We start from the raw sequence: 27922 nt of genomic DNA, 5'->3' as shown, positions 1-27922 counted from the left end.
CCATTTTACAGCCTTTTTGCCACAGTTGTTAACTGCAGTTGTTAAATGAATCATGCAGTTGTTAAGTGAACCTGGCTTCCCCCCACTGGCTTTGGTTGTCAGAAGTTGGCTGGGAAGGTTACAAATGGTGATCACTTGACCTTGAGACAGTACAATAAGTAAATACAAGCGCCCACATTTTGATCACATGATCATGGAGATGGTGCAATGGTCATAAGTGTGAAAACTGGTCATCAGTCACTTTTTTCAGTGCCTTTGTGACTTCAAAATGGCCACTAATGGCCACAAAATGGCCACTAATCAAATATTGTAAGCTGAGGACTACCTGTACTATTTCTCCCTTTCTCTTTAAATGTTATTTGAAAATTTGAAAATTGCTTAGGGTTGCTTTAAGGCCATCATTGCTTCTACTTGCCCCACCAAATCTGATGGGAATGACAGGAATCAGGCTGAGAATAGAAATAGCAATAGCAAGAGTAGGAGTAGGAGAAAGGATAGGATAGGGATATTGGCCAAGTATGATAGGACACACAAGGAATTTGTCTCCAGTGCATAAGCTCTTAGTGTACACATATACAACAAAGGGATAGGTCATAGATCACTAATCATTGACCATCCCATCGGTCATCCATTGGTCATCCATTGGTACCGTTTTCAGCTAGGATTGAAACATATGAATCCTTTTCTTTGGCTGCTACCATCATTTGTCATTTCTATGCTAGAAAAGGTCAATAGATTACTCAGAAATGTTCACAGGGTGTGTGGTCAAAATAGTCACAATAATTGCCATGATGTTACAGTTGAATCTCCTATTTATATATGCCCATAAAAACTTTGGTTGCACTCTTATGGTGGCTCTCTTTTTTGACCATACCCTGGATACACTGCCATCACTTGAAAGACGATTTGCAATCCCCAGAGCCAAATTCTAACAGCTGCACAAAGGCTTGGCATCACAATCCATTAGATCAGGGTTTCCCAAAGTTAGCAGCTTTAAGACCTGTGCTGGCTAGGGAATTCTGGGAGTTGACGTCCACAGGTCTTAAAGTTAAAGCCAACCTTGGGAAATCCTGCATTAGACTGATGGATGGAATAAGAACAACTTTTTTTCAGAGATAGTTTTCATTCTATCATTAGCCAAGGCAACGAGACTGTTTGAATCACCGTTTCTGCTCTATTTGAATGCATTTGACGATTTAGATTGCTGTTTTAATAAGATTTACAGTTTTAAATTAGCTGAGTTTGCGTTTGAGCCATGGAGAGGGTGGGGCAGAACAAGCTTTTTTCCTTGAAAGACAGAAAAGAATGACCGTCAATAAATAACAGTATACCGAAAGTGTCAGAGGATAATGGAACGTGGCGGATGACATATAAAAGCCATCTTAAGCACAGTGCTAAATGCATATACACACACATATTGCATATACATACCCCTAGGTGTTATGTTTATATATCCTTCCTCTGAATGCTCAAGGGACTTTTTATTTTCTCTTCCCAACAATGCGGGATAGGTTGAGGGGTGCCAAGAGCTGAGTCTCCTAAGTCCTAATTCACTATTTTAAGGGCATGTGGTGGGGTGAGGGTCAGATATTTATTTATTTATTAGATTTGTATTGCCGCCTATACACCATGGTGACTCAAGGCAGCTTACAACATATAAAACCACAATTTAAAACAATAAAACTCGTAAAATCAAATAAATTAACATAGTAAAATCACCCCCCCCCCACCTCCCCCCAACGACAGCAGATCACACAAGCCATTTAATGCGCTCCATAGAGCTCTGGGTTCCCCAGGCCCGCTGGCAGAAGCAGGTCTTCAACACTTTCCGGAAGAGAATCAGAGTGAGGGCCAGTCTAATCTCTGGGGGAATGATGTTCCAGAGGGAGGGAGCCACCACGGAGAAGAAGGCCCTTCTTCTGGGACCCACCAGGTGTATCTCCCTCAGGGATGGGACCCGCAACATTCCTTGCCTCTTCGCTCTGATGGGTCAGGTAGATGTGACCGGCAAGCGGCTTTGTTCCTCATAATATTGAAGAGAGCAAGCATCAGCAATCCGCAGCCCATTCAGAGCTGCACATGTCCTGTTAAATCTAATCTAATTCTCTTGCAGATTTCGAGTTCCCCCTGTCTTCCAAGAAAGTTAATTTCGAAGGATCTGCCCTAAGTTTCTTCTCTTGTTTTGAGAAAGAGAAAGAGAGAGAGAGGGGGAGAGAGAGAGAGTTTAAGGAAAGGTCCCCGAACTTGACAACTTTAAGATTTGTGGACTTCAACTCCCATAATGTTTAAGGCAGGGGTGTTTAAAGCAGGGGCCCCCAAATTTGGCAACTTTGGGAGTTGAAGTCCACAAGTTGCCAAGTTTGGAGACCTCTGGTTTAAGGAGTTGAAAAGAAACAAGGAACAAGGTGGGGGTTTGTCACTCCCAAATTATTGGCTAAAGCTCCTCTCCCCCAGCCCTGAAAAATACCAACTGCGTTTGGACACTAAACAAGCCTCCCTTCCTGAACCCACCTGGCCAGGACCAACCTTGCCCTTCGCAGGAATGCAGGGGCACCTGACTCCTCTCCAGTTGCCATGCCGGCCCTGGCAGGTGAGTTCCTCTCACCTGGGGCCGCAACGGGTTAGCCACAGAGCGAGTCTCGTCGAAACACACACACCTTTTTGGGGGGAGGGGAGGGAGGGAGCCCTAAGCCACCCCGCCAAGATCGCCAGGTCCTACCTCGGATCCAAGCCAGCACCGTCTGCGAAGTCCAGAGAGAGACAGGCTCCATACTCGGGCCCCGGGCTCGGCCCCTCCCTGCAGGCCCCCCCTTCCGTTCCGGGTAGAGGCTTCCGCGTTCGGGGAATCGGGGCGAGCGACCGAGACGAACCTGAACGTTCCAACAGGTAGTCGTCAGCCGGCCGGCTGATTGGCTCAACCTTCTGTCAGTCATGGGAAACACCCGCCCACTACTCTCGCTCTTGAAAGAGAGAGTTTTATTTTATTTTATTTTAAAAAAAGCTGGACTTGAAACATTCTTTCGTTTGGGGTGGGCAATGTACCCCCTTTATATGAAGCCCCCACCCACCCACCCACCCACCCCACCCCTGAGCCAGCACTCAAATGCGGATAATTTCAGGCCACTCAGGTGATGCTCTTCTAATTTTTTATATTATATGATGTGGGAATCGTTTTATCGATGGTTAGAGAAAAAAAATATGAAAGTTAGAGATGAGCAAATAGAAAATATGTTTACAGAAATAAACAAGTTAAGATGAGGATTGTTATAAAAATTAGATATATTACGTATATCAGCAGTAAGCTAAGAGTAGAGAATTTATTATTTTTATTTATTTTATTTTTTTATTTTTTTATTTATTTGATTTGCCAATTGTTTACAAGATAATAAGTATAAATGTATACATAGTTGTGAATACATGAAATGGGTACATATAAGAAAAATAAAAGAATAAGAGAAACAATAGGACAGGGACGGTAGGCACGTTGATACCAATGTAATGATTGTGGCTGGAAATTTTAATTGTTATGGCACAAAACACCTACACACACACCCCTCCTCTGCATAACCCACCTCGCTGGGTTATGGTGGGGAAAAAAAAAAGCAAAGCCAAAACGCTCAACTTCGCTCTCTGCCTTAAAGGGACAGAGGCCGTTCATCGGCCAGAGGTTCGGCAACCAAGGGCGGCGATCCTAAGCTCGCTTCGAGAGGGAGAGAAATTCCACGGCCGGGAGCTGAAAGGCGCTTCTGGGATCGTCCGGGGTCGGGGGTCTTTCAGGCCCCTTCCAATTGGGATCTTCCACAATAAACAAGACAGTTTTCACTAACAGAGTTGGAAGGGACCTTGTAGGTCATCTAGTCCAACCCCCCCCCCCTCCCAAGCAGGAGATCCTACACCATTTCTGACAGGTGGCAGTCCAGTCACTTCTTGAAAAGCTTCCAGGGATGAAGCCCCCACAACCTCCGAAGGCAAGTTTTTCTCCTGGTTGATTGTTCTAGCTGTCAGAAATTTCTCCTTATTTCCAGGTTGAATCTCTCCTTGTTGAGTTTCCATCCATCTTCCCAGGTGTTGAGATTTTAGTAAACCTGAGCTAATTCTGCATCCAGAAGTGATAGAATTGGACTGCTTATATTTCCCTTTTTTAAAACAAAAACAAAAAACAAACCATACATGCATAAAGAGAGGATTATACAAATTATAAGTAATTATGTGTATGTGTAAATATGTACATGTTCCTATAATCCCCAAAATCCAATCACTGCATCCTGTTGCAAAATGTGGTCTAAATCCTAAAACAGATTTGATGCATTATCAAAAGGAATGTCCTTTCCTCAATCAATCAATCACCAAACCAATCACACTTGGCCAATAAGAAAAGAATTCTAATTCTAATCCCCATTGTGGTCATAAGCTGAGGACTATCTGTACAACTTCCAAGTCAAAAGGAAAGTATGAACAGGGTTAGCAAATATTGTTCCAGAAAACAAACAAGAATTCTGCATTCCAGAACACTCATATTGCAGTGCAGAGATTACAGTATTCCACAATGATGCATCATTGTCAAGGCACAACAATATTGGAGTTTTAGTCACTCTCATGGAAACTGACAGGAGGAGATCCTGTGCAACTCCCTTTTCAAAGCTGCAGGCATGCACATGTTAATATGTTTAAGAGAAAAATATTTGCACATCATCAATAGCTAAAGCCAATATAAATATTTATAGTCCTGTCGGGATTACAGCTTTCAAGAATGACTGACCAAGCATTGGCTCTGTGACATAATCATGAAAAACAACAAAGTATTGTTCATGGGAAATGCTGATGTGAAAGTTAACCACCACAAGAGGGAAGCAGAAAAGAATGCCATATCTTACCCATGCATAATCATCTCTGTTGGATCATGGATCTGTTACTGGACAATGGTAGAATAAGGTGAGATCCTTAAGAGCCACTTCAGGAGTTGTGTGCCTATCAGTTTAGAAGCGAATCAAGGACACACAAAAAGAAAAGCTGAAAATCTTTCTGCAAATTTCAGAAATACAGAAGTTTATACAGGTAGTCCTCAACTTAAAACCACAATTCAGCCCAAAATGTATGTTGCTAAATGAAAAAAATTGTTAGATGAGTTTTGCCCCATTTTATGACTTTTTTTTGCTACATTTGTTAAGTGAATCCCTGCTAAATCCCTTGTTAAATTAGTAACACAATTATTAAGTGAATCTGGCTTCCCCATTGACTTTGCTTGTCAAAAGGTTGCAAAAAGTGATCCCATGACCCTGGGACACTGCAACCGTCATAAATATGAGTCAAGTTGTCAAGCTTCCAAATATAAATCACGATGCTGCAATGGTCATAAGTGTGAAAAATGGCCATAAATCTCTTTTTTCAGTGCCCTTGCCACTTCTAATGGTCACTAAGTGAACTGTTGTAAGTTGAGGATAATCTATAATGCAAAGAAAGATAGGGATGCCAAATGCAGAGGAAGATTCCATGACTGAAGAATTCTACAGCCATAAATACTTTAAATTTCTAGAGTAATTCAGCCCCTTCCTCAGATAACATCTTTCAGAGTTAATGTAGACCCCAAAGACAAGAATTCTGACTTTCCTATCAGTTTTTAATTTTGGACTCCTACAACACATTTAATGCTGTTGTTGTTCATGTCTGAGGATGATGCCCAACATTGAACCCTGAAGAAACCAGAGAGGTTTTGTATAATATTATAAGCCGCTAAAAACAAATTAATAAAAACTAATTGAGCTTTGCCGTTTTAATTATTTAACTGACTTAGATGGGTAGAGTTGAGAAAGACAACATTCCACGCTCTCTCCTGTGGAACCTAGATCAGACCCGGCTGTCTTCACGCTTGGGGGGAATCTCTCTCTATAATTTTAAATTACACCCATTTATTAAAGGCATATTTTTACAACTCTTAGAATTTTGAGCCCAAGCTCAGCTAACAAAGTGCATCATAGCAAGCACCTGCAACTTGGAGAGTCACAAAATTGGGAAAGGGCCATTCTAGGAAAGTGATTGTTTTGGACCAGAATTCACACACAAACACACACACACACACACACACACACACAAATTGATTACCCCAACCTAGCTCTTGGCAGATGCATCGTTTGTTTCTTAAACTTGTAAACAGAAAGATGTGTGAACTTAAACTCCTGGAATTCTCCAACTAGCTTTCTGTCTGAAGAATTCTGGGAATTGAAGTCCACACCTCTTCAAGTTGCCAATGTTGAGAAACACTGACCTAAAAGTTAAGAATCTCTGAGGATTCAAGATGATTGAAAAAAGTGCTGGGGCAAAAGCAAACAGAGCGTCCAAGAAGTGGAGCTCACATGAGAAAACTTTATAGCAAAGAGTCCCACTTAGGACCCAGTGATGCTTGATCCTCCATGAAAATAATATGGATGACTGCTGGTACAGGCACTTTATGCATCTGATACAGGTAGTCCTTGACTTATGACCACAATTGGGATTGGAACTTTCATCCATCAGTGATGCAGTTAAGGGGGTCATCATGCGATAGATGCCCAATTTGAGAACATCAACAACTCTTGCAGAGGATAATTAGGAAGATTTTGGTCTTTTGTATTAAATGCATTAGATATTTGTACAGTATTTCATTTATGGAACCTATAGACATAATTCACAATAGCATTATCACTTAGACTTATATATTGCTTCGCACTGCTTTACAGGCCTCTCTAAGTGGTTTACAGAGTCAGCATCCTGCCCACAACAATCTTGGTCCTCATTTTACTGACCTTGGAAGGATGGAAAACTGAGTCAAATTTGAGCTGGTGAGAATCGAACTGCCAAATTGCAGGCAGCCGTCAGTCAGCAGAAGTAGCCTGTAGTACTGCATTCTAACCATTACGCCATCACCACTTATCAGGACACATGGAGGACACATGTACCAAAGGTGGTATTCAGCAGATTCTGACCAGTTCTGGAGAACCGGTAGAGGAAATTTTGAGTAGTTTGGAGAACCAGCAAATACCACCTCTGACCAGCTCCGCCCCCACCTATTCTCTGCCTCCCGAGTCCCAGCTGATCGGCTGGGTCTTCTTTTGTTGCCCTGCATGGGAGAACGGAGCTGGAAAGCAGGTTAGTGGGGTGGGGAGAGAATGGGATTTTGCAGTAAACTTCCCCTGCCACACCCACCAAGCCATGCCATGCCCACCAAGATATGTAGTAAAAAATTTTGAATCCCACCACTGACATGTACTATGTGGATTAAAGTGTTGATGATGTTACCTAGTCAGGTAATAAAATATCTTCAAGCCAAAAACCAAGCCCTAAGGACACCACTGTTCGACTATGACCTACAGAGTTTCTCTTCTATTTGAACATGCATCTGCAGATGATCCATTGCCAAACTCTGGTTTATGATGTGGTCAAAAGCATCCAATGATAATGTTGTGACTCATCTAAAGAAAACAATGCCTTTTAACTTTTGAAGATTGTTAAATTTAAAAAAAGACAAAGAGGAGGGAGATATGATGGTGGGATAAATAATGCATGATATGGAAAACATGGGTGGAAAAAGGCTTTCTCCATTTCACATGAAACCAATGAAGCTGAACAGAGGGAAGGTCAGGGCAGATAATAGAAAAAATATTTACATTCCTGTACATAATTGAACTTGGTAATTCAGTGCTACAAGATAGGGCAGAACTCAGTTTGGATGGCTTTTAATAGAAAATTAGAACAAGAGGATAAAAATATAGAGAGGGGATAAAAAATAAAATATATAGAGAGAACTTGGAGGCTAGTAGAAATAAACCCAGAGAAAGAGAAATGGTTTTAGAGAATGCAAGATAACTTTATTAGTACTGATATATATAGAGAGGGGATAAAATATATAGAGAAGATACATTATATATAAGCAGCCAGCTTATAGGTACCAATGGAGGGAGGGGGGAAGGAAGGAAGGAAGGAAGGAAGGAAGGAAGGAAGGAAGGAAGGAAGGAAGGAAGGAAGGAAGGAAGGAAGGAAGGAAGGAAGGAAGGAAGGAAGGAAGGAAGGAGGAAATATTGTAAACAACATTTCTTAAAAATATGGAATTATTTAAAAACAAGAATAAGTCCAGTGACCTCACCATTACTGATAAATGCTTTTTATTTCATGGATTAATAAAGCAAGAAAAATCAAATCACTAATGCCAGTATGATACATGAGAGTCAGAAAATAGATTAAACACATAGCAAGAACTGCTTAGTTAAAGTAGGAATTTACCACTATGTATAGCATTTACAAATTGCTGAAGAATAAAATGTGATCTCTTTAGAAGGATAAAATTTGAAATACTTTTACAAAACCAAGATTGTTTATTACGATATATATATACAAATTGTTATTGAAATAGCACATGAAGATGGAACAAATAAAACTGTATGATAAAGTCAATACAAATCTATTAAGTAATCAGAGCAGAACAATGGAAAATACTATGGAAAAAGTTAATAAAATATACTCCAAGTTACAATTTAAAGGAAAAATGGTATAAAATGTGTTATAGAAAATAACTCCATCAATAATTGCCAAGATAGGCAAATCATATTACAATAAAAGTTGGAAATGCTACAACAAAAAAGGACAACATTTTATCATAAGTGGTGGGAACATAAAAGAAACTCAAAAGTACTGGAAAAATACATTAAATTATTCAGAAAATTCTAAAAAATAAAATTTGAACTGAGCCTATAAACATTTTATTAACTATAATTTCAGAAAATATAAATGAAAAACATCCCAATTTGCGGGATCTAGTTAGGGTAATGAAACATCTGCCACAAAACAACCAAGCTCAGAGAGCACCAAGGACCCCTCATTTCAATCCTTAGCTACAGGTATTTTCCCTTATTGGTACATCACAATTTACCCAGATATATGTTGACAGCCGCAAGGACAAATCTGACACAACAGTAGAAAAGATACATTTTATTGACAATACAAGATTGGGAGAGACCCAAAGGGGAGAAAATTGCAGCAATGGTTAAACTAGCATTCGGTAATCAAAATCTAGCCAAATTTAAGCACGAATGGCTCCCTTACATACTACACCTCACACAGTAAGGTAACTTTAATATTTGGTTTGTAGGGAAAAAAATGAGACAAAAGAATAACAGATGAAATCACTTAAAAAAGGAGATTTGGAGAGCCAGTTTGATCTCGTGGTTAAGACACGAGAAATCAAGAGACCGTGAGTTCTAGTCCCGCCTTGGCATGAAAGCTGGCTGGGTGACTTTGGACCAGTTGCTCTCTGTCATCACAACCCTCCGCACAGAGTTGCTGTTGTGGGGTAAACAGGAGGAGGAGGAAGGAGTACTAGGTATGGTTGCCGCTTTGGGTTATTTATAAAAATAATAAATATGGGATGTAAACAAATAAATAATAGACGCTAGCAATAACCTTCAGTGTAGAGTACAAATATTTAAGCTGTGGTTAGTTGTGAAAACAAATGGAGAATACATTACTAAAAAGTTTTTCCATAATGCTTTATTTTTTTTCCTTTGTTGTTGTTTTTAAACTTTATTCTGGTGTAATTCTTAAAAAAAATTGTTAAAAGATTAATAAAAAGAAAAGAAAAGACACTGCTATAGGAGAAAGAACCAAAAATTGATGGAAAATAACTATTTATGGCTGTTTTGTTAAATAAATCACAGTTAGCTATATAGTATAAGCAATGTATTATTGTTTGATGACCACAAGGGTTGCATTGGGGTTTTGTTGGCCAAATCCAATCAAATTATGTGCCAGTGTCCTGTGAGAGTGTAATCCAGATATATTGCATGAGATCCAAGTCCAAGCTAGCAGGTATGAAATCCTTGGAAGGAGAAATGGGAAAATATTCTTCTACAAAGCAGAAGCTGAATCAACTTCTTTCCCAGAGTGATTCTGAAATTATTGCTTGTTCTTGAAAAGTGATTGACAATGTTTTTTGAAGGCTTTTTCCATGATGTTTTGGGAAAAAATGCTTCCCACTTTAAAAAAAAAGAGCTGCATCTTTTCCTATAATATTTGCATATCTTACCTAGAGTTACATAACTAGAAATTATCATTTAATCAAAACACTGCTTACCACAGTAGACCTCCAAATGAACATCAGCAGTTGAATTTTAGTTATTGGACTTCAGTTCCCACCTTACCCAATCATTGATCTGGTTGGTTGGGTTGATGGAATCATCATCATCATCCCACATAGTTATAGTGGACTTGGAGTGAACGATTCTTCCAATGATGGATGGATCTAGATCTAGAACAGGGGTCTCCAACCTTAGCAACTTTAAGACTTGTGGACTTCAACTCCCAGAATTCTAGAGCAAAGCTAGTGGGAAATTCTGGGAGTTGAAGTCCACAAGTCTTAAAATTGCCAAGGTTGGAGATGCCTGATCTAGAACACCGGGTACTCCATGAAGGTTTGTTTCACAACATCACAGTGGAAACTGGTTCTCAGAGGCTCTCATGATGTTATATTGCTCCCAAATTTTGCTTCCCCAATAAAAGCATGGAAAAAACTTCCTCTTGATGCGTGGATCGCGTGCGGTCAACGGAGCAGGGAGTGCTGATTCCTTGTGACAGCTGCTGCTAAGGCAAGCAGTGGCAGGCTCATCATTGGGCAGGAAGGGAGGAGGGCAACATGAGAAAACATCTCTTGCACACAGTCGTCCAGCGTTATTGCTAGGAGTTGATACGCGAGGACCAGGATCTTGAACCTCCGAAGAGGTACGTGCATTTATATCCATTGCCTTAGCATCGGAGGAAGATATGAAGAGAGAGAAGATAGCAGGTTGGAGAATGCTGAAGTTGGTTGAAAATGCTAGGGAACCAGGGAACGTGTTCCATCAGAGAAAGTGATGGCGGCGTTTCACATACCATACATTTCAGGGAGTTGCCCTGTTGTAGACAAGGATGAGCCTGAGATGCTCATTAAATTAATGAGTAACTCAATCAACAACCCATGCAATTAGCGCCACGTCTTTTGCCAGAACTTTGGGGTCACCAGAATAGTGATCTACAGTCAAGTCCGGCAGACCATTTCTCTGCCAGATATCAATGCTCACATGGTTCCCTTCCTCCTGTCATGTCCCTTTTCCCTTTCCTTCTACAGCTTGGTTCTGCTGAAATAACTCAAAAAACCCCACCAGAAGAGAGTTAGGAAGGGGAGCTCTCTCTTTTCTTCTGCTATGATCTTCTGCCTACGACGTCTGACCCCAGGATACTTCCGACTGCTGCAGGTAAGCAGAATTTCCTCCTGTATCAGAGAGCAGAGCGACAGAAGGATAGACAGACAGATAGGAATTATCTTGCTCGAAAGTCCTGAATAATGTATTTGGTATCAGAGGCTGCAGATCAGAGGGATCTTAGTAATCCAGGAAAAGGCAACAAAGGGGGAAAAATTAGCAGGATTCCCTCTTTTTCTCATGTTCAGGCTGTGAGGGCAGACCCTATTGTAGCCTAAAACATCCACAAACAAGAGGAAAACCTGTGGAAAGATCAAGGTTTGTAGAAGGCCGTATACTGGTTAAGTTCTCGCTTAGGAAGAAACAATCTTCAGATATGGCTATGGGGAGAGAAGCGGGGGAAGCAATGATGATTTGGTAGCAAAGGAAGGCTGACATCTGAAAGTGGAATGAAAATCTTATGAAAAGAGGGGGCCTGTTGGAATCCCTGGAATTCAAAACAGGGACTTCTCTACAACATTTTGTTATGGAATCTGCCAATATATATGTTGTTTTATGTGGAAAAAAAACACTTTGCTATTAGGTAGAATTCTCTATTTAAATCAAATCTAAGTCCAGTTTGAAGATAAGCAGAGCAGAGGTTCAGACATGATTCTCCAAACATACCAGCGCCTGGGTGAGGACCAAGCAGGAATTCAAGTCACCTGGTCCCTGTCTTTCTACTAGAAAGTATAATGTGTTGTGTTTATGTTTCAGTTACTGTATTTCAGTAATTTCTGCATGGGTATATCTGTTTGTACTCTTTTGTGATGGTGCCTACAAATGTGTGGTTAAAAAAAGGGCAAATGATGGCCACAACTATGAGATCAAAGTTCTTTGTGTCTTTTATTGTATATGCATCACACTGTGGTGGCTGCCATCTTGGTTTTGTGGGCTGCCAATACCCCTCAAAGCGGAGGTGGTCAATTTATGATATTCTTGTTATTTGTAACTGGATCCCCTCCTGTTGTGTTGGATTACATCCAGGTTTGAAATGACCAGGCAAAACACACACATATAGGTAGTCCTTATCTTATGATGGGTTGCTTAGAGACTATTCAAAGTTACCACAGATCTCCACAGGGGAGTTTATTACTCAGTTCCAAAGTTCTAATTGCTTCCCCTATCAACGGGGGTCCCATGACAGCATTTTGGGTGTTTGGTAACTGGCATACATTTATAGCTGTTTGCATCAGCCTATATTCAGGAGATCACATTTTGCTTTTTTACCAAAAACTAGCATTTACTTCTGGTTTTCAGCAAAACTGGCCCATAGCAAACAATTGATTTGTTTAACAAGAGTTATGTTTGCTTAATGACTGCCACAGAAAAGGCCATGAAATTGGGTTGGTCACATGGATGATCAAATTGATGACTGTCACTCGCTATGACCATTATGGTTGTAAGTCAAGGACTACCTGCATTTTGTACTTTCCATTACATTTATTCATTTTGTATGGTTCATCTTAACGAGTGAATTTGGATGGCCTATGAAATTAAAGTAAAAACAATTGCAACAATACAAAAATTAAAACACACAGCAGTCGAGAAAATATCATATCCCATAAACACAGAGATGGCATTCAGCAGGTTCTGACCAGTTCTGGAGAACCGGTAGCAGAAATTTTGAGTAGTTCAGAGAACCGACAAATACCGCCTCTGACTGGCCCTGCCCCCATCTATTCTCTGCCTCCCGAGTCCCAGCTGATCGGCTGGTCTTCTTTGGTTGCCCTGCACAGGAGAACGGAGCTGGAAAGCAGGTTAATGGGGTGGGGATCGAATGGGATTTTGCAGTAACTTTCCCCTGCCATGCCCACCAAGCCACGCCCACATAACTGGTAGTAAAAAAAATTGAATCCCACCACTGCATAAACGATAATATAAGCAAGAAGTGGGTCCCTGCACATGCTTGGAGCCAGGTCTTTAGGGCCTTAGAAAAGGCTACCAGAGTTGGAGCCATCCTGAAGAGCCATGGTGGCTCAGTGTTTAGAATGCAGTACTGCAGGCTACTTCTGCTGATCACTGGCTGCCTGCAGTTCAACAGTTCGGGTCTCACCAGCTCAACCTCTGGATGGAAGGCTGAGTCCGAGGTTGGTAAAATGAGGACCCAGATTGTTTGGGAGCAATAGGCTGATTCTGTAAACCACTTAGAGAGAGCTGTAAAGCACTATAAAGCGGTATATAAGTCTAAGTGCTATTGCTATTGCTATCACTAGAGGGAGAATGTTCCATAAAGGTACTGTATGTTATGGGAGAGAGAAGCTACGTGTATCTCACTGATCCTTGTAGAAGGGAGTCCATGTGCAATGCAAACCTGAGTCGGTTTTCTTCTGAGAAGGTTCCCCCGAATACAGTAAAACCTCTTTCCTAATAGGGAGGAGGCAAAACTTGCTTGTTTGTATTTTAATGCAAAGTTACTAAAATCATAATTGCTAAAGCTTCAAGCAGTTTGGAAGGCAATTATTCCAATTATTATTAATATTGGTGTAATGGTTTAAGGCGCCAGGTTAGAACCTGGGAGACCATGAGTTCTACTCCTGCCTTAGGCACAAAACCAGTTGCACCACCTTGAGCCAGTTCTTAGCCCTCGAAAGAAGGCAATGGCAAACCACTTCTGAAAATTGCAGTACCTAGTCCAAACATTCATCAGGAGACAACACTGACTTGAAGGTGTGTGTGTACATGCATACAAACCCATGTACACCATGACAGCTTCTTGGAAGAGTGTGCCTATCATGTGCTTTCTCAAAATCCAAGAAGTATTTTGGGTCACCAGGTAGGTTCAGTCCTCAAACGGCTGCATTCCACCATTTAAAATGTTTAATGTACTTCCCATTAATGTATTTTCCTACAGATGCAGCTGGCCAATGGGTCTGAATCAGACTCCGAAGATCGGCTCGTGAATCACTTGGCCCTGATCTTAGCAATTATGGGACTGAGCCTTTCCTACTACAGTGTCCGGCAGCTGTCTGAAGAGACCAAGCCTCCCCCAGAAGCTTTGGGCCCAGCTACCAAACAGGAGTGACCCAGACCAAAGAAGATGGCAGAATCTCTGGTACTGTATTCAACCTGTGTGGACCCTTGAACATATTTCTGGTGGAGTTTGTACGAAGCCTTTAGTCGTGCACATTACAATGTGTGTTGCCTTTTATGTTCTTCTCCTATAATGGAAGGGTCCTGTAATTCTCGAAACTCTTTTCATCTGTGCTTACTTTGCTTTTCGGGATTCTCACCCAAAAGGATAGACCCCAATGTTTTCAAACCTACACATTCCCCTTTAGTGGGGCCATCGCCTACAAGATTGCAGGGTTTCACACAACTGTCTCAGCTGAAGATCTGGTTCATTCACGAGTCTCTCCCTGGATCTCACCCTGCTTTCTTGGTTCATAAAGAGCTTTTTGCCTGGCTCTGTCACCTTTCAGGTATTCTAATCCCTAAGGAACTTTAAAACAATTTTTTAAAAAACCCAGGATGAGGGCAATAGAGTTGAATAGTTTGAGAAAACCCAGTGATTTTGTCTTAGCATGTTGTATGAGATGAACAGTGGAATTGTTGTTCAGTAATCTGGAGTTAGGCTTTAGCATCTTGTATGCGTCTCGCAAAGAGGAGAAGGAGGACCTTTAGGTTATGGGAGGTCAACACTGAATTGGCATCCTTCAGTCTCAAGAGACGATGGTATCGGGCTATGAAATGGGTAACAGGATAAACTGTTACCCAAGCAGCAGATCCCCCCTCTCCATGTCACTGAAATAGTCTAATGCAGTGGTTCCCAACCTTTTTTTCGCCCCGCACCCCTAAAGAAATGTCACTCGAACCTCGCACCCCCTGAAATTTAGACTTTAGGAACTACTGAGCGCGTTAAATATATGGTAGGATTGAATCTTTTCAGCTATGTATGTGACGGCCACTAAATAACGATACTTAACTCTAAAATGAAAACAAAGTTAATCCATTGCATAATAAATAAAAATGCCAACATATAGCCAATATCCTATTATTTACCTGGACTTTTCTCGCACCCCCTGGAATATCGTCTCGCACCCCAGGTTGGGAACCCCTGGTCTAATGGAATGGCAGAGCCGATACGATGAGTTCCAGCTGCGTTGCAGGAGTTACCAGAACATGATTATACACAGTCACGAACTGCTTCTGGGACTCCGGCTCCAGATTTTGCCTTGAGGTTGACTCCTGAAGCCTTTTCCAAGAATAGATATAGCCACAAGGCAGTGGAGGTTTGAAATCAGAGTTTCCCTTCCCCTAGAAGAGGGTTCTACCGTTTTATCTGCCATTGGGGCAATAAAGCCCTCTTCCGCCTTCAAAACTGTTGACCATCTTCTCCTGTAACCCTGGAAAGGGGCCCTTATGAGGTGCTACCAGCCAGGCCAGCTGGACCAAGGTTTTTTAAGGAGGTAGTACTCCTCCAGCACTCCTCCTCACTCCAGGAAGCCCAGCTCGGCTCCATTTGCAGTGTCCACTATCTTCCAACTGTCCGAGGTCAACATACCACAGAAATAATCTGATGCTGATATAGAAAGGATAAATGGATGCAAACTGATCTAGAAGGTGGATCCTGTCCTGCATTGGTGCTGGCAGCCCAAAACCTCTATCTTGTCAGGCCTCTCTTCCTTACTTCAAGGAAGGATCATTTTCCCAGGTAGAGTCTGAAACTTATTCCTGGAAAGCTATAAAGTCATTGGAAAGGCATGGTTAAATTTGGAAGAATTTGTTTTGTATTTCTGAAGGCTGGAAATTAGAATATATTTCAGGCGTGTATGTGTGTGTGTGTGTCAAAAAGCCAATATGGGGATTGTGCAATCTAAGCCCTTAGGCATGGAAGGTGCAATACTTATTTTTTTTTAAAAAGGGAGGTCAGGGCTTTGATCAGAGAGTCACAGCCATCACTTTGACTTCTGACCTTGGACACCACAGATGGGAATCAGAAGCCCTTAAGAAGCAAACCACTTTCTCATTCACCCCCATAATGAATTTGCGCCCAGCTCAAATTCCCCATTGCTCCAGATCACATGGACACGGGTGTCAAACTCGCCGCGTCACGTTGCCATCATGTGCAGTATCACAATGTTTTTTCCCCTTCATGGACCTGGGGTGGGTGTGGCCTCCATGTGACACATCCGGCCCGCAGGCCGCCAGTTTGACACCCTATACCGGGGTCCCCAAACATGGCAACTTTAAGACTTGTGGACTTCAACTCTCAGAATTCTTGGTAAGTTCCCCTTCTTAGAAGGGGAACTTACCAAATTTGCAGATGATACGAAGCTGGCAGGAATAGCTAACACCCAAGATGATAGGCTCAAGATCCAGATGGATCTTGACAGACTAGAACACTGGGCCGTATCTAACAAAATGAAATTCAATGAAGAGAAAAGTAAAGTCCTACACTTAGCCAAGAAAAATCAAAAGTACACCTTTAGACTGGGTGAAACCAGGCTCAATAGCAGGAACTGTGAGAGGGATCTTGGAATCTTAGTGGACAACCAGCTAAATATGAGCCAGCAGTGGGCAGCAGCAGCCAAAAAAGCTAATGCAATCCTAAATTGTATTAACAGAGGGATACAGTCAAGATCAAGGGAAGTACTAATACCACTCTATAAAGCCTTAGTAAGACCACACCTAGAGGACTGCATCCAGTTTTGTTCACCACATTATAAAAAGATGTTGAGACTCTAGAAAAAGTACAGAGAAGAGCAACCAGGATGATTAGGGGACTGGAGGCTAAAACATACAATGAATGGTTGCAGGAACTGGGCTTGGCTAATCTAGTAATGAGAGGGACCAGGGGAGTCATGATAGCGGTCTTCCAATATTTGAGGGACTGCCAAGAGAGGAGGAAGGGGTCAAGCTGTTTTCCAAAGCACCGGAAGGCCAGACAAGGAATAATGGATGGAAACTGATCAAGGAGAGATTTAACCTGGAAACAAGGAGAAACTTTCTGACAGTGAGAACAATCAACCCATGGAACAGAAGTTGCCCTCGGAAGTTGTGGGAGCTTCATCACTTGAGACTTTCAAGAAGAGATTGGACTGCCATTTGTCAGAAATGGTGTAGGGTCTCCCGCTTGGGTGGAGGGTTGGACTAGATGACCTACAAGGTCCCTTCCAACTGTTTATCTGTTATCTGTTATCTGCTAAGTCTTAAAGTTGCCAAGTTTGGAGACCTCTATCCTATACTGACAGTTTCATTAACATCTTTCTAAGCTGTGACTTAGACACCCACTCACTGGATCATTTTGCTGCTTTACTGCATTAGTCCTCAATGGGTGGATTGAGAACTGCCTCTTCACCCAGTGAATGGCAGCATGGCCAAAACTGCTTCTGGGCTTCCCTTGAGCTTGTTTGGAGGTGGCTTTACTTGTCCCCCTAGCTCCATTTCCATTTTTCTTCATTTTCTAGCCAAGGTGGCTAGCTTAAAAGGCAAAGGGTTGTGAAACGTTATCCGATGTGAACTGAGGAGGGAAAGGGAAAAAGATGGACAATTAGAAAATAAAATCAGATCAACCCTGGGTTCCGTGTTACAGATGGGAACGGAGAACTCCAAGGGAAAACCTCTTTGTGGCGTTCTAAAGAAAGAGGTTTCCAATGGGTCGTTTCCTTCCTTCTAATCTACGATGATGGGAAACTTTGGGGAGAAGGGAAAGAGCGGCTAAGAACAACAGAGCAAGAGATTGTGTAATGTTCCTGTGCCTTTAGGCAGAAAAGCTGCTTTATGAGAAACTGCAGACTGCCAGCATTGCATAAGAGAACATGTGTCCAGGCATCTGTGACCTAAATAACATTAAAGTGGTGATTAGAATAGAGGCTGGGGATTCAGGCGAACATTCTTTTTTCAATTAGAATAATGCATCAACAGGGCAAGGGGGAGGAGGGGAATGAACATATATTTCTCCTCCTATAATGAATTTTAAAAAACAACCCTCCCGTGTCAAGACAATCATATCCAAGGTCAGCTATGATCAAATCGGTCCAGCCATGCCAGAGATCTTTGCAAATATTATACTGAAGTTTCTTTTATTGGCAGTGATTGGCTACCTTACAATATGTAACTGGCTGGGGACCCAGTATCTCCATGTCAGGCAAAGCAATTGCTTTCTCATTAAAGTTATGATCGCTTTCTAAAGACACTTTCATGCAGGATCTCTATCTCAGGCTCCTCCTATTCATGCCGAAATTCTAAAAAACCTATAGCCCCAATTGTTCAACTTGCTTACTGCACCCGATATCAGTAAGCTGGGCTGGAGCACTTTGCACCTGCTTGCCCTAAGAGGTCTCTACTCCTGTATTTTACACACAAAAAAGAGTGTTTTAAATATTCTGTGTCATTTGGGGACCTCTCAAAAGCTAATCCAGCTTTTGTTGCATGATGGTTGAATCAACAAATGTTGATTCGTGTCCCTAAGAATTGTAGTTGCTAAAAGCTATTCTTAATATGTTTTTTCTAGCTGATGTGAGTACAAAGTAATGTTCGAAATGCCTAATAAAATATTTCAAAGCAGAGGCTAACACCAGGGATTCTGTCTTGTGTAATTCCTTGCCTGTCTCAATTCATGACTCATAAAAAGAAAGAAAAAAGAATTATATCTAATAGGATATATGGGAAGAAAGGTTATATAATTTTGCATGCATTATACAGGCTGCTGGATTCTTCTGTCGTACAGCTAAATACTAAATATTTTACTTGGAGCAAAAGCTCTGTGGAGTGGAAAACTGGAACACCCTTGTTTTTCTGAGTTTGCACCAAACAAAAACAAAAATCAAGAGCGAACAAAGTTTTGAATGTTACATTCCAAGAGCTCAGTTTTGCATTAAACTGGTGCTGCAGGGTAAACACCAGCATTTAGAGCATACTTATAATTGCCTCTCTGGCCTCAACTCCACAACAGGGAACATGCCCAATGAAATTTGCATAGATCATACCCAGCTGTCAAGTGCAGGAAAATCAGACGTCCCAGGCAGTTCAAATGAATATAAAGATTTATTGCAAAACCTTATGTTTTCTGCAAGAACTTGAACTGCTAACCTTCAAAGCAAATTGGTGGTAGAGAAGAGTCAATGGAATTCAAGGTGGGTTGGACTTAAATCTCTTGAAGACACTAAGGAACTCAAGACTGATGATACCTTAATTCCTTCCCTCAGCTCAGCCTGATCATCTCCTCCAGCAGCATTTATATATAGCTGGTCAGTCTGTAATCTTAAGACTACATCCTACAGAAAAAAAAGAAAAGAACCTTTTAAGCCAAACTGGGTTCTTGATGATTTAATAGTCATATTTTAAGGCACCAGGCTAAAAACCTGGAGAGTGTGAATTCTAATTCTGTCCTAGACATGAAAACTGGCTTGGTGACCTTGGGCTAATCACTCTTTCACCTCACAGGGTTGTTGTGAGGAAAAGAAGGAGGAGGAAGCATTAGATGTTTGCCATTTTGAGTCACTTATAAAAATAATAAAAGGCAGTATATAAAATAATTAAATAAACAAAGAAATACCTGGTTGAATTCTCAAATTGGCCAGTAACTCTATCCATTCAGCCTGATGGATTTCTAACCAGGTTAAACTCTGTTTAGCAGTTTGAGAACCAAGCTTCATTGCTGCAGCCTGGTTGAGTGTCTTATGCTGCCATTTCTTTAATAAGTTCATTAATAACAAAGTTAATTGAAATTAATGTTATTATGTGATCTGTAATTTAATTCTACGTTTCTTCTGCATGCAATCAGATTAAACTCCCATCTCTTGTAACCAGGATTTTGTATCTCAGAAAGGGGGTCCGCTAATAGGTTTTGGGTCTGCCCCTCCCATTGCTTGCTTCAGCTTTTACTTTCCAGGCAGCCTCTAGCAAATTTTAATTTAGTTTTTTTTTTAAAGGGCCCATATAGATCAGCGTACAACAGCCTTCAAGAGAAAAGCTGTTGTCATACATTAATTTATGCAATGCCAGATTAAACTAAGAAATCTACAGAGATTTATCTTAGCATCTTGTGTCAAGGAAAGCATAAATGTTTGATTTGAGCCTACCATGTTATGTGAACGTAATTATGCACTCTGAACCCATATTTAGGGTTACAAAATTTCCCAAGGATGTCATGCAAGATGTTGTATTTACCCAAAAGCACTGATTTTGCAAGATAAGGCCATTTTCAGTTGTATTATCCAGTCGCTCAATTTAAAGGAGTTACAAGTAGCATTTGGGGGTAATGATAGGCTGCAAAATGCTTTCATAGGCACCACATTGTTAATCTTTAAATCCACCCTAATACTCATTCTGGTATGTTTAGTTGTTTCAACTATCAATGCCTTCATCTCTGAAATAATATCCCCCTAACCATGAAGACTAGAAAATTAAAAAAAATGCAGAACCTTGGAATGTAGAGGGAGGTAACAGAATTAATCACAATTAATAAACAAAGTTCAATTTAGCACTTTGTCTCTATCACACAGCAAAAGGAAAGTGCGGTAATGATGAAAAACATTTTTCTTTCTTCTTCCAAAGAAAAATATTTTAGCTTTGCTGATTCAGAGCTAACAATATGCTGCTTCAGCAGATGTCAACAGCTAAATGTGCACCCTGGGATATGTCTGACTAATGTAGCAAAGGATTAATTCTGTTCCCAGTGTGCTGTTTAGATCATCTAAATATTTTAATGGAACAAATCCTCCATTCAATGGGAATGTGAGATGTGATCTAGTTCACTCATCTAAGCTATAATTTGGTTTGTTTTTGGCTTATGCAAATCCATTCCTCTGGCTTTGTGTTATTTGAAAACTATCTTTTTGCTCAACATATCACAGCAGAAAATGCCAATGTGGTTATTTGTGAATATCCATGGTAATACAATCATCACAAAAATTGTAGAGAAAATAGCTAGGATATTTCCACATGGCCTAGAATGAGAATGAATAGAAAGAATGTCCTGGGGAAATGGGGAAGGGGGATACGTGAATCTTTGATTTTTTAAAAAATGTTTTCCTTGGATGCTGTTAGTTCTTTGACCTAGGACAGGCTAAATGTCAGACATGAATAACTAGAAGCATTTGATGAGTTCAAAGCACAGAAAAGTTTATTATTGCTACTTCTATATAAGAATCTTGTAGTAATGCAATGACTCCAAACTGATGACATGTTTAACCCCACTTTCCAGCTCAGCCTGCTATTCTCCTACAGCAGAGGTTGGCAACTTGGCAACTTGGGGGACTTCAACTCCCAGAATTCCCCAGCCAGCATGTAAAGAAACAGAGGATTCATGTAATGTTACCCTATCATTGTAAGGTATACTAACAGAATCTTGAAAGCCAGTCCAAGAATATATCTGTCTTATATCAAACAAAATCCATGTCTAGCTGAGTTTCTTTCTCATCATTTTTTCATTCTCTGGGCTGTTCAATCACCAAGTCCTCCTTAATGGTTTGCTCATTCCTTCGAAATTCCTTTACAGATTCCAAATATAAAACTATATCCCAGATATAAAACCAAGGCAACAGAAGCTAGATATAAAATGCTGAACAGTACAATTATTTATGCAACTCATAAACCACAGGCTGCGGTGACCAGAGAAAGCTTCATGCGAGATGCTTATGGATTGCAAATTTAATACTAATTTATCAGCAGACTACAGTATGACTTTATGAAGGGAAATTTTGGTAATGGCAGATCTCCAGATCCTGCAATTTTGAAAATAGCACTAGCACTTAGCAATAGCATTTACCACTTCATAGTGCTTTACAGCACTCTCTAAGCAGAATATAAAGTCAGCAGATTGCCCCCAATAATCTGGTCCCTCATTTTATCAACCTTGGAAGAATGGAAAGCTGATCAACCTTGAGCCAGTCAGCATCGAACTGCTGGCTGAGGACGGAGTTGACATGTAATACTGCATTCTAACCACTGCACCACCACAGTTCCTTCCCATTTGTCAGGAAATCAATTCAAATATATTGCAAAGGTGCAAGTACATCCCAGAATATATCTTCCCTATTCCAGGTTGGCATTGTCTTTCTCCTCTTTGTAAAAGAAATTTCAAAATACATTCTCCAAATACTTCATTTCCACAAAACTTAGAACATTGATTTTGGTAGAAAATGTTACAAGGAAGAATGACACAGAATTACCAAATTGCAAAAGTGATATAAATTAAAATCTAAGTTTCTTTTGGCAGGAAAAGATGTTTGTACATGTAGATGAAGGGTGGTCAAACTGTGTGACTGGTAATACTGAACTAGAAAAAAGTATGGTTCAAAACAAGATGATTTGCTTTCCTAAAAATATAATTGTAATTATTATACTATTAACCCTAAACTGAATTGTATAGTCACGTATTCACGCTTTTTATCTCTAGCCATGATGCACTGTGCCTTCTTAAATTGTTTCCACGAAGGAATCTCATTTACTGCCTACTTCCAAATAACTTTGTCTCTGATTTCAAAGATTAGATTGGAAATTGGGATATAACTCATTTCTCTGCTCTAAGTGAAAACAATGATTTTAATAAATCATGGAGAGAAGCAACAAAGGGAGATTGCAAGAGAACATGTTTCATGGCTGGCTGGGGAATTCTGGGAATTGAAGTCCACGCATCTTAAAAGTTCCCATAGTTGAGAAACATTGTTTTAGTCATTTGAATCAGGTATATTTACTGTCATTTTTACTTATCACTTATCACGGGAATGAGGAATTAAGTTTGCTTAGAGTGCTTGTTAATAGGAGTGACGTACAAGTCTCAGGAAGTAAGGAACAGAAACTCTGACATGATCTGCCCACTCGGTTCATACCATCTGCAGGGCTCTTGCCTTCTCCCAGGTATTAATCGTGGCTACCCAGTCATCAAGAGGTGGTTCACTTCTATCTTTATGTTTCAGTTCTTAACCAACATTTTATCTCTGAACCAAACTAGAATTTGTCTCCCTTCCCAAGTGATTCATCAGTAGCATAGACTTGTAATGCTCCAATTTAGAGGATTTCCCCTATTGAACAACCTAATGCACCCATTTTCAGTTTCTAGGCATGCTTTATGAGAGATTCTGACTCATTCCATCAATGTGATTTTTAAAAGCTCAAAAAAAAAAAAAAAAAAGGTCATCTATGCCTGTTTTAGGATTGCCACGAACAGAACTGGGGGGAGGGAGAGGAAATTTGAAAGAGCATTGCAGCAGTTTGGAATCGAAAGTGCATTCCATTTTTATCTTGCAAAGATTGTAACTAAGCGACCAGAGTTTCTGCCTGGGCAAATCTCTAATCGGAGAATGTGATTGATGACTCTTGGCTATGAACATATTTTGTTGGAGAATATGAATTATGATGCACCCAAAGGGGTGGGGGGAAACCAGGGTCAAGGGTGACAGTGAATTACGTGTCTCAGAATCAGCTTCAAACAGGTTGTGCTGACATGTTCATTCCTAATAAATTCTTTATAGTTTTTGAAGCTTGGCTCAAGGCTCATGATTTAATTAGGGCAACTGCCGGAATCCTGACACCTTCAACACATTCAAATCAAACCCCCAAAGCAAAATAGGAAAGGATTAGCCAACCAGATTGTCAGCTCATTTATTAAGTGGGCTCAATGGAAGAGTGGAACATTAAGAGCAAAGTAACATTTGAAACCATTGCAAGAGAATCAAAAACAAGCTCATTTGAGCAGCATGGCTCCTGCCTCTGACTTGCGGCTGAACTCTAATTCATACCAAAAAAGAAGGGGCTAAAATGTCTTTTTTTCTCCATCCAAGGGGGTTGATCTTTCTCATCTGCATATACATTTCAGTATAAATACCGCAAACATACTGCAATAGTACAACTTTAAGGATAGCATATGCCAAACCATCTAGTTATACCAATGTTTTCACTATCTTAGTTATCTCCAGATTTTTCAGATGGAGAAAAAATGTCCTTGTGCCTTAGCTGGATTCATCCATCTCATCAAGTGGTTGTGTGTGGACTTCAATTTTCTTGGGAGGAATGTAGGACCCCATTCCTGCAGCCCTCTCAGCTTCCTCTTGGGTGTAGGGTTCCTCACTCAGCTGTTTCAATCTTTTAAAAAAACAGAAACAAATCCAAACGTTTGCAAATGCTGATATGCCAGTTGATGAAGGACACAAAACTTTAATGGAATCCCATCTTCTTTGCCACTGGCATACATTTCGATTATTTATTTGCTAGATAAACGTGACAGGTAGGCCATTTAGAAGAGAGAGTTCAGGTTCAAGAAAATGGACTGATAACAGTACTCCCTCCCCCGCCACCCAATTAAATAAAGTTAACATTACCTCTTTTTGTGAACTTTTGATCTGAAATGATCCTTCATACTTTTTAAGTCAATGAAATATCGCCTAAGAAGACAGAAGAAGAAACAAGCATGCTGTAAGCTGATGGAAACTTAGTTGGGTCTAGTGATTAAGTTGTTGGGCTACAGGCAAGGAAAGCTGAATTCTAATCTTTAGAAGTAAACAATACCTCAGTCAAGGAACTGCCAAACAAACTAACACTAAACAGCCCAATCAAAGAACCTCCATCATTCCCACAAACACTAACAAAGCAATGCATTAGAATATAAAATGAGATCAAACCCCACTCCCTACTAGCTCTGATGATGTTACCTAGTTTGGATAATGGAATGTCTGTCAATATCCAAGATCAAAGAGCACTAAAGACTCACACGCGCGCGCGCACATGCATACAATTCTAGTCTTTCTTTAGTGTATGTCTTTGGCCAGTCACTATCTTTTAGCTATAGGAAGAAGCAAGGAGACATTTTTGAAAAATGCTGCTTAAAACCTGCATGGATTTGAGGTGGTTTGAAAGCAATGAATCAATCAATATACCAGGATATATTTTGCTCCAATGCAGTTACTAGCCTATTAGGCCAAAAATAACTACAAACCACTCCTTAATATTATTTCACTTTCTAAAATGTTCTCATCTTCTCAAGGACAGATTCTATTTACAGATAAAACAGGAAAAACTGCACTCTGCTTGTAATAGTTCCACTCCCTACCACTAACATCAAAATCTAACATCAAAGCTGCATCAGCAAATGTCTTTAATAATATCTAACACTAGCCCATTTTCACCACTGATGTTTAAATCTTGGGTTTCAGATTCAAACTAACAAATCTAGGTTAGAAGGGAACCCAGATAACACTAAATGTAGTTAAGATTTGTGCCAGTAAACTGTTCAAATCAAGTTAGAGCTGTGGGCACTCAAAGAAGCCCACAAAATGGGAGGAGGGAGTATAATAGGTATGCATTATTGAATTATTTATAAAAATTAAGGAATAAAAATCTAAAAGAATTAATGGGAATAAAGTTTCCTCTGGGATGGGAAGGAGCTGTTTGAAAGCAGTGAAAGATGATGGCTGACTTGCCTCTAGCCTCTTTCTCAAATTTAGGCTCATTGGATTTGCCGAGTAGCAGAAAAACCAAATTAATTTGCTGACTTATGCCTTTGAACCTTAAGAGAGAACTTTGCTACAGGGCTATCATAAACTGCTCTCCATTCCATGCCCTTCCCTAAAATGGAAATAATGAGCTGTACAGAATTGTCAAATAAAGTTTTTAAAATAAACTTTGGCCTGCAGTTTAAGAAACTGCTTATCTTTTCTCACCACACCCCCACACCCCCAAAACCTGAAAGGAAATGTAAGTTTCATCTTTGTCCCCTTTGTCTACAATTAGGGCTCCAGGTTTGGATTACCAAAATGTGTTTGGGATGGCAAAATAATGCAGAAATCTCTGGCTCTTTGTTACCACCTAGCATCTGTCTGGTTGTTGTTTTTTTTTTTGCATCTTAATTCGTTTATTTTTTAACCCCATAAAACAGGACTTCTTCAGCCCTTTCTTTGAAAAAGAAAAAAAGATTTTTCAGTTTTTCTATATACGTTCTGCAGCTAAAATCTTACATGTTGATAGGCAACGCTCATTTATGTTTAATGTAGCATTTTTCAAAATTGGCTACTTTAAGCCCAGAACTTTAACTCCAAGAACTTCCCCCAAACAACATGCTAACTGGGGATTTTGGAAGCTGAAGTGCACACATCTTACTATCGTCAAGATTGAGAAACATTAGTCTAACTCTATCCCACAACCGAGAGTTGGTCAGATCTAATTCTTATCTCTATATGCAAGGGGTATTCCACGGGGTCCAATCCCCACCCCCAACCTCCTTTCCCTCTTGACGCACGCGCAATGCAGGCAGTAATGCTGGGCATTGCCGGGCAGGTCGGGATCCAGCTCTTGGCGCAGAAGCTTCGTCGCGTTCTCAGGCAACATGTCGTGGTGGATCTGATCCAGATCTCGCCGCCGCCGCTTCGTTTTCCACTGGCGGGCCAAGGAATGCGTCTTATGCGAACCCGTTCGACGGGAACTCTTGGGAGCCATCTTCCAACTCCGAACCTCGCCAGAGAAAGGAAGCTTCACGGCCGCTTCCGATAGGCGCATGTGACGTCATCTCATGGCGCCATCCCCTGAGCGTTTCCAAACTGATTTGAATATGGATGAGATGAAGTTCCGTAGCCAATCGTGGTTATGAATGAAATAACCAATGGGAGCGCCAAGGAAACAAAACATCTATGAATATATTTATATATTTCTAGATATTTAATATATATCTCCAAGTTTCCACAATTCATCTGAATGTAATAGCTGGAAAAAATAAATGACATAAGTTAACCAAGTATTTGCGAGACTCGGCAACTTTAAGATGTGTAAACTTTAACTCCTAGAATTGACTGACCCCCATTCTGGCTTTGAAAAACACTGAATTATCCTAACATCAAATATTAATGGTGCAGTTCAGTTCAAAGCCTCATTTACAAAGATACAAAAGTTTGCAATTAAACCAAATTCAGGGGAAAGGAGTTATGGTTGATTAACAAACAAGCAACATGACCTGAAATTCATAAAAGGACTTTTCAAATGAACCAAGCATAGTTGTTTGTTGGATTTATAGCATGTGCTGTATTTCTGCTACAGAATGACATTCAAAATTGCTGGCAATTGCATAATAAATTTATTTAACATAGTGTTATAATTGGGAATATCGGTGTGATCCTAAACAAAAAAGTGCCACCTTGGCTTTAGTGACTGGTTTCCTTGGCAGAATCATGGCTTTGTATTGCCTTCTTCCATGATATTTTAATATGAAGCCAGTGCTAGAGCAGGGGTCTCCAATCTTGGCAACTTTAAGACTTGTGGACTTCAACTCCCAGAATTCCTCAGCCAGTTTTGCTTAAAGTTGCCAAGGTTGGAGACCCCTGATCTAGAACATCCTAATAGATTGGAGGTTGGAGACCCCTGTGCTAGAGTATTTTCACAGCACAAGCATCTCCAATTTCCTCATAAAACCATTTGAAGCCCAGCCCACTTATAATCATTCACTTTTTAAGATTCAGAATGCATGATGTAGAAAATATCTTAGAGGTCATCTATTCCAATGTCTTGCTCAGGGCAGTAATCCAGTGACTAGACTAACCCCTGAGGTTCCATTGTTTTCAATAGAAGAAGACAAGGAAGAATATTCAATCAACGTCCTGTCCAGACATCCACCATCAAAAATTTCACCTCTATTCCATACAAAAAAAATGTTTCTAATTTCTCACATTCATTTATCAATATATATGTCTGTATGACTTTCTGAGTGTTTAGTGCATTTATTACATTTATATCCTTTTCACCTTTTGTTGTTT

The 27922-nt window shown here is 40.4% G+C and overlaps 2 protein-coding genes and 1 long non-coding RNA gene across 4 annotated transcripts in view; 1 reads left to right on the top strand and 2 right to left on the bottom strand.

The window, feature by feature from the left end:
- Positions 1 to 2910, bottom strand: part of CNKSR1 (connector enhancer of kinase suppressor of Ras 1) — a 28992-nt gene extending 26082 nt beyond the window's left edge. Inside the window, exon 1 of one of the 2 annotated variants that reach the window (XM_087970638.1) lies at positions 2720 to 2910. In XM_087970638.1, the coding sequence (XP_087826764.1) occupies positions 2720 to 2771 (52 nt within the window). In that variant the 5' untranslated portion in view covers positions 2772 to 2910. The remainder of the gene's footprint in view (positions 1 to 2719) is intronic. The other variant, XM_087970639.1, reaches the window with a different exon arrangement.
- A 7557-nt stretch (positions 2911 to 10467) lies between these two features.
- LOC148129887 (uncharacterized) lies at positions 10468 to 14355 on the top strand. Its single transcript, XR_015750444.1, has 3 exons — positions 10468 to 10743; positions 11129 to 11255; positions 14095 to 14355. It is a non-coding gene; the product is annotated as an uncharacterized LOC148129887 (long non-coding RNA).
- A 9399-nt stretch (positions 14356 to 23754) lies between these two features.
- ZNF593 (zinc finger protein 593) lies at positions 23755 to 26641 on the bottom strand. The gene is made up of 3 exons (XM_026676041.2): positions 26419 to 26641; positions 24506 to 24568; positions 23755 to 24269 (listed from the first exon to the last, which is right to left on the bottom strand). The coding sequence occupies exons 1-3, from the start codon at positions 26613 to 26615 to the stop codon at positions 24137 to 24139; spliced, it is 393 nt and encodes a 130-aa protein (XP_026531826.2). The 5' UTR covers positions 26616 to 26641; the 3' UTR covers positions 23755 to 24136.
- Positions 26642 to 27922: the final 1281 nt, after the last annotated feature.

The sequence above is a fragment of the Notechis scutatus genome, chromosome 8 (assembly GCF_049901735.1).
Source record: "Notechis scutatus isolate UNSWTSFEM ecotype Mainland chromosome 8, rNotScu1.2, whole genome shotgun sequence".
Lineage (NCBI taxonomy): Eukaryota > Metazoa > Chordata > Lepidosauria > Squamata > Elapidae > Notechis > Notechis scutatus.
Note: the sequence above shows the minus strand (reverse complement) of the source record. Positions and strands in the feature narration are given on the sequence as shown.

Coding starts and splice junctions, on each gene's coding strand:
- ZNF593 (XM_026676041.2), bottom strand. CDS start 26,615: ATGGCTCCCAAGAGTTCCCGTCGAACGGGTTCGCATAAGACGCATTCC. Junction 24,569..26,418: donor CATTACTGCCTGCATTGCGC/GTGCGTCAAGAG, acceptor CTGTCTTCTTAG/GCGATATTTCATTGACTTAA. Junction 24,270..24,505: donor TCAAAAGTTCACAAAAAGAG/GTAATGTTAACT, acceptor TTTTTTTAAAAG/ATTGAAACAGCTGAGTGAGG.